At 34.3% G+C, this 10,246-nt stretch overlaps 2 protein-coding genes and 1 long non-coding RNA gene across 7 annotated transcripts; 1 reads left to right on the top strand and 2 right to left on the bottom strand.

Moving 5' to 3' along the window:
• The first annotated feature begins 1,483 nt into the window (after nucleotides 1–1,483).
• On the top strand, nucleotides 1,484–4,472 carry LOC6555874 (forkhead transcription factor HCM1). 5 transcript variants are annotated; one of them, XM_026983194.1, is made up of 6 exons: nucleotides 1,484–1,805; nucleotides 2,112–2,151; nucleotides 2,619–3,010; nucleotides 3,072–3,255; nucleotides 3,315–3,815; nucleotides 3,881–4,472. In XM_026983194.1, the coding sequence occupies exons 3-6, from the start codon at nucleotides 2,628–2,630 to the stop codon at nucleotides 4,181–4,183; spliced, it is 1,371 nt and encodes a 456-aa protein (XP_026838995.1). In that variant the 5' UTR covers nucleotides 1,484–1,805; nucleotides 2,112–2,151; nucleotides 2,619–2,627; the 3' UTR covers nucleotides 4,184–4,472. The 5 variants fall into 5 exon arrangements, with proteins under 5 accessions (XP_026838995.1, XP_026838994.1, XP_026838997.1 ...); XM_026983193.1 differs by having other exon boundaries at nucleotides 2,499–3,010; XM_026983196.1 differs by lacking the exon at nucleotides 2,112–2,151 and having other exon boundaries at nucleotides 1,484–1,545.
• Nucleotides 4,473–7,930: 3,458 nt separating this feature from the next.
• Nucleotides 7,931–9,218, bottom strand: LOC6555873. The gene is made up of 3 exons (XM_001982714.3): nucleotides 8,914–9,218; nucleotides 8,204–8,324; nucleotides 7,931–8,141 (listed from the first exon to the last, which is right to left on the bottom strand). Exons 1-3 carry the CDS (start codon nucleotides 9,059–9,061, stop codon nucleotides 7,955–7,957), a joined length of 456 nt encoding a protein of 151 aa, XP_001982750.1. The 5' UTR covers nucleotides 9,062–9,218; the 3' UTR covers nucleotides 7,931–7,954.
• Nucleotides 9,219–9,720: 502 nt separating this feature from the next.
• LOC113564657 lies at nucleotides 9,721–9,969 on the bottom strand. Its single transcript, XR_003408196.1, has 2 exons — nucleotides 9,934–9,969; nucleotides 9,721–9,845 (listed from the first exon to the last, which is right to left on the bottom strand). It is a non-coding gene; the product is annotated as an uncharacterized LOC113564657 (long non-coding RNA).
• Nucleotides 9,970–10,246: the final 277 nt, after the last annotated feature.

Here is a 10,246-nt window from a genome sequence, read left to right as displayed (position 1 = left end):
AAAATATCACATTTATAAAAAGTGTGAGTGTGACAGTTTTGGGCGGTTTGTGGGCATGGAAAAATTATTTTTTGCTAAATCAATAGAAAATTTGCAAGATATATTCAAAAATGAAAAAATGTCACATTTTACAAAATAATGGACGTGAGAGTTTTGCGCGGTTTGGACGTGGCAACTTTTGGATCTCAACTTTCTAGCTTTTGTAGTACGAACAGACGGAAGGACATGGCCAAATCGACTCGGCTATTTGATCCTGATCAAGAATATATCAACTTTATATGGTCGGAAACGTTTTCTTATCCATAGCATTTTCTTTAATACAATCCATTTTTAGTTTTCCTTAAAGGAAAGTATGATCCATTAAAAATGCAAGGAATAATAGTTTATATTGGACTATTTATCCTGTATATTATTTTTGCACCATTTGAATTAAAATGGTATCCTAAAATTGTACACCCGGCACTTGTACAAAGAATTGTTTCATACCAATTAAAGCAGAATTAAGTATGCAACAGACAGAAGGAAACGTTTCGGACCATATAAAGTATATTTAGTCGTGATGTCAAGTCCGTTCGTCTGTCCGTATGAACGTTGAGAATATTGATATAAAGCTTGCAGCTTCCAGAGACATAGACGCAGCGCAAGTTTGTTTCAAAATGTTGACACGCTTACTCTAACGCTCACAAACCACACTAAACTGTCACGGCCACACATTTGAAATATGTTATATTTTTTCACTTTTTTATATATTTTGTAAATTTATATAGATTTTCCAAAAATTTTTTGCCACGCCCACTCTAACGCCCAAAACTCTTACGCCCACACTTCTAAAAAATTTTGTATTTATTTTTTAATTTTATTATTTTTTTCCCACTTTTTAACGATTGTTCAGAAAATTTTGAAATTTCTCGTTTGCACTTCCACTTCCACAACTCGACTATAGCATTCTATCTTGGTTTTTTTGGCTTATTTCTATAGATATGCCAAAAAGAATGTTGAACTTTCTCGTTCGCACTCCCTTTAGCTGAGTAACGGGTATCTGATAATCTCATTCTATATTGTTTTTCTTCATTGTTTTTGTTATGCATTAATCGTTAGTGTCCTAACGATTAAGTAGCATGATTTAAAGCAGAGAATCACAAATTGAACTTAAAAATTCTAGTTACCGGGATTTTTAAACATAATACATTCTTTTCTATTTCTTATAGTCGAAAAATACTGATAATAAAGCAGTCGAACCTAGTTCCTTTTTACAAAACCCTGTGGTCAAAATTAAGGGCATAATGGTTCCGGTATAAGGGTGTAAAAGGACAAGTGGTTTAGGATTTTCACGAAAAGTGGTGGATATAGTGCAAACGTACGACTCTATGTCCACCTTAAAAGTAATTATATGTATGGCTGAGTAGGGTTGTTGCTGAGAATTTTTTGGATGTCTACCTTCGGCATGAAGCCGACTAAACTAAACTAAAAACTAAACTAAACGAGTCCGACTACTTGAGACTTGACCACCCTAGCGACAACCACTTCGACACTATAAGCCCGAGAGTAATTTCCTAACCTCGAACAATTATTTTGGTTGTAAAAAATGAGGGTTGCTCATATACTACAGATACAGGTGCAACGGTAAACAGTAGCCTTGCAGTACATTTCAAGCAGTTCGTCCGATACAGTTTAATTAAAAAGACTAAAAATAATATATAAATAAAAAAAGATACAGTCGATAAAAAGGAAGTAATTAACTAAGCCTAACTGAAAATAAAACGGAATAGTTTGTAAACTTATATAAACAAATTTTTCATCAAAAAGTAAATAAAGTAAAAATCTATATACTATAATACATATTAAACTTGGAAGATGCGACATCAAAAAATCAATTAAATATTGAAACACGAATGTATTTATATAATCGTTTCATGAACCGCGTTAATATGTATTGCGTTGTTAAAGATTAAAAAATCATTTTTTTTTTGTGATTTTCTCACAAATTTGTTTAAAAACATTAGCAAATGTTTATTTTATTTAAAATAAATTCCTATTTGTATACGTTTTTCTTTAGCAATTAATTGGTTTATATACCAGAAATTTAGTTACTTTTATTGATTTTCATATAGATCACATTTACACCTTGGATGAATACTCGGAAAAATATTTGTAAGTTCAGTGAGTTTTTATTTCAATTAAAAGAAAAAGTTTTCAAAAAGTCGGTTCGAATTAAAATTTCTAGGCATATTGTGAAATATTTTTTCATTAAATTAAATTATCTATTTCATCAAAAAATATTCATATAAAATGTAAATATAAACTCGCTTCTGCTTGACAAGTGATCCCGTATTTTAGTTTCTAAATACACGTTATTTGTAAAGTAAAGATTCAACTAGATTTGTAAACAAAATTTATTTGATTAGGCTAACTAGCTAAATCGATTTAGTCATGTCCGCTCTACCGTACAGAGATCTGGTGAATTATGTATGAAAAAGAGAAATAAAATTTCTTTGCAGCACTTTAAAATAACTAAACATAAGATTGAAATCACTCTCCAAAGGCAGACAATTCGCTATTTGGGACTCTTGACTAATATATTCGAATAATAACTGAACGAACAAAAATTGTTTACTTAGAAAAAGGATATGACATATAACCTTACTTCGTCGGCAAAGAGGAATGTTGCATTACAATCATGTAAGGAGGAGAATCCTTACTATCAAGAAGCAGAGGACTCTGACGAGGAACGAGAGCTAACCAATCTTAACTGGCTTTTGAGGAATCAGAATTTAACTTGGCCGAAAACCATTGATTCCAATCCAGCCGAAATTTTAAATACGAAAAGATACGCAGAACAACCAACTTACAAGTCAAGTGTCCACGAAACACAAATTAAAATGGTTTATTCTAGGCGTGAGAGCACAGACAAAATATCGCATGTAATTTTAGAGGCTAAAGCACAAAAATCTATCACAAAGAGACCGACTCCATCAGAACGGTTTGAAACTTTCGTGAATAAAGTCAAAAGGTTTGTAAAATTGAATTTATGCCCAGAATACAGACACATAAATTTATTTTTATTTTATTAGAGACTTATCAGAATACGAAAAGTTGGCTAGCAAATATGAAACCGACGTGACCGAGAAACCGCCTTTTAATTATTCACATATTATTGGAATGGCTATGTTACAGAATGGGCGAATAACTTTACAACAATTATGTTCTTGGATAGAGGCGAAGTTTGCATTTTTTAGAGTTCGAAAGAAATGGAATGTGAGTATTATTAATTTTGTTGATTGGAATAAGCCATTCATTTTACAATTTTAAAATAGAATTCCATTAGGCATAACTTATCATTGCACCATTGCTTTCGTAACCTAAAAAGAGAAGAAAAGGGAAAAGGTGGTTACTGGGAGTTGGGAGTGGACCCAAAAAAGTGTGAACGGAAAAGAATTCGAAATAGAAAAATTTGTCATTCAACGCAAAATCTAACTGCTAAATACCAGCCTGAACACCTAACTCAAATACAACAATCTAAATCTGCTCAGCAAAATCATTCAAGATTCGTTAAAAAATCAAAGACAAATATCCTTCCAGAAAAATCTGAAACAAAATCACCAGATGTAAAACTGGCATTGACTTATAATAAACGTAATGTAGCTGGTGAAAATGATGTGCAATATGAACAACGACTATTACGAACAATAAATAAAGTTGACATTTTAAAAACTAAGTCTGAGCTTGACACTATTATATCCAACACTGAACAATTTTCAACAGATTCTCAAAACTTAAATTGCTTTCTTTCGCACAAGGTAGATACTACCAACACGGTAAGATTAATAATATATACATATATTAAGATTAAGATTATTCTTTAAAAAAATATACATTGCAGCCCACTTCTGGAGAAGAGAATTTCTGCACATACAATAATATAAATTTATTTTCCGAAACAACAACTGTGCTTGCTTCAAATTCGATTATCGTAGAAGAGCAAAATGTATCCACTGACTTATCCAGTTCTAGCCATCCATGCAACATAACAATTAATTATGATTACACTAATTTTCAACAAATAGTTGACAGCATTGACGACGACGTTGACAAGCAGTTTCAATACCTGCATGATAGCGCTGGCTACGGCCAAAACGACGATATTTTAGATAACCTTCTCGATGTTTGTGTTACGCACTATTAAAACAAACCCTAATGCAATACAAAAGCCCAATCTATTTCTTTACAAAGTTATCATACAAAGTTTCAATGAAACGGCTTGTTTATCTCTGGCGCCATACCAAAAATAGCAGGAACACTTAACCACTTCTATAGTACATAAAGCCAAAAATAATTCTCATTTTTACAAATATTGGTCTTTATTTTAAAATTATTTTATTAAAAGTAAGAAAACTCATCTTTAAGAATCATGTTTCGGAATCACCTTATTTAAAATTTAATAAATAAATTATACCCCAACCCTAAATTTAACTTATCCTAAAATTGTGAAATACTTTCAAAATAAAAGGGGTTTCTTAAAACTATTAACATGTACTTAATATTGGGAATACATATACCCAAAATCTAGTTACGCAAAGAAAAAGAAAGTGTCTTAAGTCGTAAGAGTCTTAGGAGCCTTAAGAGTGATTTTAATGCTCTTTCTCTGGCGACTACTACAGTTAAATGACATGATCCCATTAAGCCTTTACCACAAAGGTCGCAAACTAATTCATTCAATTTGATGTGTAACTGTATGTGCAATAATTATAAAATTACGGATATAACATGGGTGCGTTATGAAAGTAATGCGCATGGTTTCATTGTCACGTAACTACCTGTCGTAGCACGCTCGGACCTGTCTGAAAATTTGGGGCGGAGTCTCTCCTTTCCAACGCGCTCGGTCTCAGTTCGCTCTGAGCAATAGAAGTGGTAGGACGTGTCGTAGAGCGAAGTCATTTTTTCTGTTGTGTCACTGTGCGATGGAGCGTTCGCTGGAACAGCGGTACGCCATATAGTTTTGTGTCCGAGCGTGCTACGACAGGTAGTTACGTGACAATGAAACCATGCGCATTACTTTCATTACGCACCCTGTATATATTTAGATTATTAAAGTGCAAAATGTATGCGTAAATTTGCAATATATTCTTGATCATGATTACTAACCAATAGATTTGACCACGTCCATCTGTGCATACGTCTGTTTCTCCGTGCTCTGAATGTGCAGGTCTTGGATTCTAGAAAATTAAGAAAGTTAAGGTTAAGTATGCAGATAAAGTGACGATTATGCATGGAATGTTTAAAAATTGCTTTATTTCATTTTGATTTCACTTTTGTTAAGCTATACATATTTAAATTGGCATACAGGACATTGTAATTGATTTCCTTTTTTTTTCCTATGCGGACTATCAAAGATTAAATTTAATCCGTTACAAAATTACAAAAAAAAAAAAAACGTATTATTATTATTCAATTTCATCTTTCGGCACCTGTGATATCAGATTCGAAAGACTCTGAAAAAAAGCCTTTTGGTAAAATCGTTAAGATTTGGTCAGGAAACTATGTTGAAAGGTAACTGTTTTCGATATAATCGGCCCTTAAAGCGCTAGGAGAGAGTGTTTACGTTACCACGAGATTTGTGTCCCTGACAGAGAGATTGTAAAGGGATTGAGCAATAAAAGAAGGATACATTGATTCCATGAAGGATTATAAGCCTCACGGACGTGTGAAAGAAGTACTTCTCATTACTTTTTTCTTCATCATGGAGTACTTAAGCCCTATAGTTAAAAAATCGAAAAATTTGGCAACGAATCCAATTAAACAGTAACCTTTTTGAACTTCAGTACTTAAAAAAAATTTGTATAATGGATGGCTTCATTTGCTATACAAAAGTAAATCTGGGGAATAGTATTATGAAGAATAAGTGCTTTCAAACTTGCCAGTCAAAGCATTTAGTTTTATGGCTCATTATTCTAATGGCCGCAGCTATTAACCATTTGTGCAAGAAGAAAAACCGATTGCAGCTGTGTTGGCATCCGTTAATAATAAAAATATAAAAGCTGTCATCATCCACGGAAATTCTCTCATCAAGTTATAACGGATAGTAGTTGGCTATATAATGCGTTTTAAAAATAAACCATCAGTTGTCGGCCCTTAAGAATTAGAACCGTGATATAACATTACCCGTGGCGCCCCCCTACATTGACGTTTATTTGTTAGCAATCCGAAAAAAGACAAAAAAATCTAAAATGTAATTAAAAAGTTGCCTTCGAAAAATAAAATTTCGCCTGTCGCTGGCGTTAAAAAATCACAAAAAATAACTTTTATTCACAACTTTGAGGATCTTTCTTTTCCGTCTTCCTTTTTTTCTAACCAGATTAGTAATACAATGACATTAAGTGGTGCACATCGGCTTTAAGGCTGTGCAGGATAAACAGGAGAAGGATTTTCAACAGGGCTACAACGACCACACCAAAAGCGCTAGTCGGAAACGAAAGCGCATCCTGGCAGGCACCACAGAAGCAGCAAGCCTTTGACGGGTTCTTGCAAAGGTCTACCGTTCGGGTCACAGGACGGCAATCACACGGCAATCAATGGATTATCCAAGGAGTTCCCATCTGCAAGCGAGGCAAGACAGATCAAGAAATCAACTAGGCAGAATCAAGGTCCCTTCCTATTGGTCAAAGATTTTCAAACGCCATCCGAGTCGACCCAAATCGACCCATGATCACAAGGTGGCTTGGCTCTATGCTCATTAGCCGGCTGATCAACTCCTCTCTCATACGCATAAAGTTTAGGCTATCCAAGGAATTTAGGTGTCTTGGCTTCGTCCTGGATTGTTTGCTCCCCTGCAAAAGGAACTCAGGGGAAAGGACGAAGAAAGCACTCAGGATCTTCTATATCTGCAAAAAAAAAAAACATTCGGACGGAGGTTGGATTGCAATCGTGCATTATTTTTATGCTACAGTCGGGTAGCCTACTGTGGTCGAAAGCGGCCAACACAAAACCTTTTTGGTAAACCTCAAAATTGTCCAAAGCTCAGCACCTGCTGAATTAAGTACCAATACCTTAGGCAGGTGGTTGCAAGAAACAGATCTCTCAGCGAAATGCAAAATGCCACAGATCAATAATCCAGTGGTGGGGTGCCAAGCCGTATCAAGGGAATGTTAGGGTCGACAATCGCTGTCAACTTCTCTCAGGGGCGTTTCCAACCCTCTTCACCGTGCTACTCACTACTCACCGTCCTGGATAGTAAGGTGAGGGCCAATGGCGCCAAGCCGACGGATGCATAATCTCCAAAACGATCTGGCCTAATTAAGGTGTAAACGAACAGCCAAAATTCTACTCGTCAACAAGAAGGGACTCAGATGGGCACATGGGTTATGACGGGTTATACCGTTTTCTCGGACTTTGGCCGGTCTATAAGGACTTGGCTGTTTCGAAGGTCACTCTATCTAATAAGCCCAAATTTGTGGAGTTATGGCTGCTTCCGCGGAATTTCAAAGAGTTAGAATAAGACCTCTGCAAAAGCCGTTAAGGCCTCCAAGCGTTCTCGTCCATTATCTGGCTAAACCTATAAACCCCCATTACCAACATAATAAAACACAATATTATTCACATATATGCCAAAATTTTTAAAAATCAATTAATTTTCTTAATAGTAATAATAATAAACTACTAAAATGAACTACTGTAGCTTTTTCTTTTTTGAATATAGTATTACCATTTTAAGTAAGCATGTAATGAATTTCAAATTTTCATTGCCATGTATTATAGATGTATCAACCTTCTAATGCTCTTCGTCACCAAATATATAAATTGGATTATGGTACAGTTTTGAAGTTTTGATTTCATTTTCGCAGCATATATATTTTATTTTTATAGAACAGAAGTAGCTGTTTTTTTTTTATGACTAAAGCAACAAATGTTTTAATTGTTTGGACACATATAATAATATATCAAAGGAATTGGTTTTTAATCACTCAATCTTCTTTTTGTCATTATCCCTTCCAATCTCGGGGTATTCCAATTTAACACCGGGGTCACATGTAAAGATGGGGCAGCAATAAGGAAACGATGCAGTTTTATTGGTCTTTTCTGTGTCCAATTTACATTTGTCATTCGCCAGTGGCAATGGGCCGCAGTCTTCTACGAGTTCCAAAAGCCTACAAATAATTACATATGTTCGTTAAAATATATATTAAATTAAATATAAAAATACAATTACTTTGTATCATTTTCCTCATTTTGAACACAAGTTGATCGACCGCAGAATGGAGTCAGGTCCCACGACTTTCCAGGCTCAACAGTGGCACATCGAGTAGAAGCAAAGCACATTGCCGGAAAATCTGAAGAATTATACATTTTTTTAAGGAAGTGCGAGTGCGGGAGTTTCATCGAGCTACGGTTATATTTATTGCGTTGAAATGCTTTTGTACCTATGTATGTACATATACACTTTTAATAATAATATGGCGTTGGGAAGGGCGTGGCTAAAATAATTTTGTCACATATACATACATACATTAAAAATTTATTGAAAATAAAAAACCCACAAAAGGATACTATTTACGGCAAGCCAAAGCTTATATGTATAATAGGGCTTTTGACACAACTGATGAAACTGATCAAGAATATATACATATATACTTTATATTGACTGAAGTTAATAGATATATATTATGTATATGTATATGTGCACTGCAAGGGTTTAAATAGAGTTTGCACGGTATTGTTGGTATTTTTTTAATGAACTTTAAATGTACTTTAATAGATTTTTAATGCTCCGATCTGAACATAAAGTCGGCTTGGCAACGCGCACAAAAGGTTTAATCATCTTTGCTGAATTTGAGAATTGAGAATACTCAGTAATGCTCATATTGAACTTAAAGCTTTTAACTACTTATAATTTACAAATAGTATGATTGGCATATATACCTCTTAGAACGTCGGCAGGAATAAGGCGTTTGAAAATTCGTATTTCACCTGCTTTCGTAACGTCATCCTTTGTGATTTTTTCTTCAGCACACAGAGAGGCTGTGAAAACTGTTAAAACGAGGGCCAATACACCAAAATGAAAACTCATTTTAAAGATACCAAAGATGTTTAATATTTGTAATAATCATAAACGATCGGCTCGGGAAATAAATAAAAAAAACGATCACAAATACGATCACAACCAGTCTACATGTAGCGAAAGTTCACAATAAATTAAACCAACTGGCCACTCGCACCTATACTTATGGGGATTTCATACATACATATATGCAGCGACTACCTAAGATAAAGCTTTTGTGCTGGATTGAATACCACTTTGAAAGTTGTTACATTAAAAAAAATAAAACAGTGCAAAGCTTTGTGCTTTGGCCCGGTTTTTACCAGCATTGTCGTATACTTTTAAAACCACACGAGCATTGTACGTACATATGTATTTGTATGTTACTGCCACTCACATAATATTAGGAATCTCGTTGCTTTTCAGAGTCTACATAATATATATTCTATACCGTTTCCAACAAATTGAAATTATCTTAATAAAATTTTATTAATAAGAAGACGTGCTCAATGTATAGATTGGTAAAGTATGTAACAGGCAGAAGGACACGTTTCCGACCATATATAAGGATCATTCTTGATCAGGATCAATAGCTGAGTCGATCTGGCCGTGTCCGTCTGTCCGTATGAACGCCTCGATCTCAGGAGCAACGAGTATCTGATAGTCGGGTAACTTTTACTTCCTTTTTGATTCATACCACAAATAAAAGATGAAAACGTATTAATTTTTTTTTTTAATTTATTAAGTTCTGACAAATAATATGAAATTGGGAGCTGGTAATTATGCTGAGCAATAGCGACGTAGGCCTTCATATCTGTAAATAATCATAATGTATGTAATTTTAGCGTCCGACTGAAAGCTGTGATCTCGTAAACCAAATAAGTTCGAAAGTTGAGACTAACCGTGGAGATTCCAACGACGCCTCCGCTGTATTGTATTAATTTATATTGATTTATTTTCAATTATTATTTATCCTATGGCAGATATGATGATAGTTATGATATTATATAGACAACCAAATTTCATCAAATTAAAACTTAAATTATAAAATATTTCAATAAAACATTTCATGATAAAATTTTTTTTATCTTTATGCTGTGCCAGCTATATGATATTGCAAAATGTCGTACATATAGCCTTCAAACTGAGGGACTAATTTGCATAGGAGCGGACGGACCAACAGTCGGCCATGGCTTTATCGACTTGGATGTTGAT

The sequence above is a fragment of the Drosophila erecta genome, unplaced genomic scaffold (assembly GCF_003286155.1).
Source record: "Drosophila erecta strain 14021-0224.00,06,07 unplaced genomic scaffold, DereRS2 tig00000294-arrow-arrow-pilon, whole genome shotgun sequence".
NCBI classification, from domain to species: Eukaryota; Metazoa; Arthropoda; class Insecta; order Diptera; family Drosophilidae; genus Drosophila; species Drosophila erecta.
Note: the sequence above shows the minus strand (reverse complement) of the source record. Positions and strands in the feature narration are given on the sequence as shown.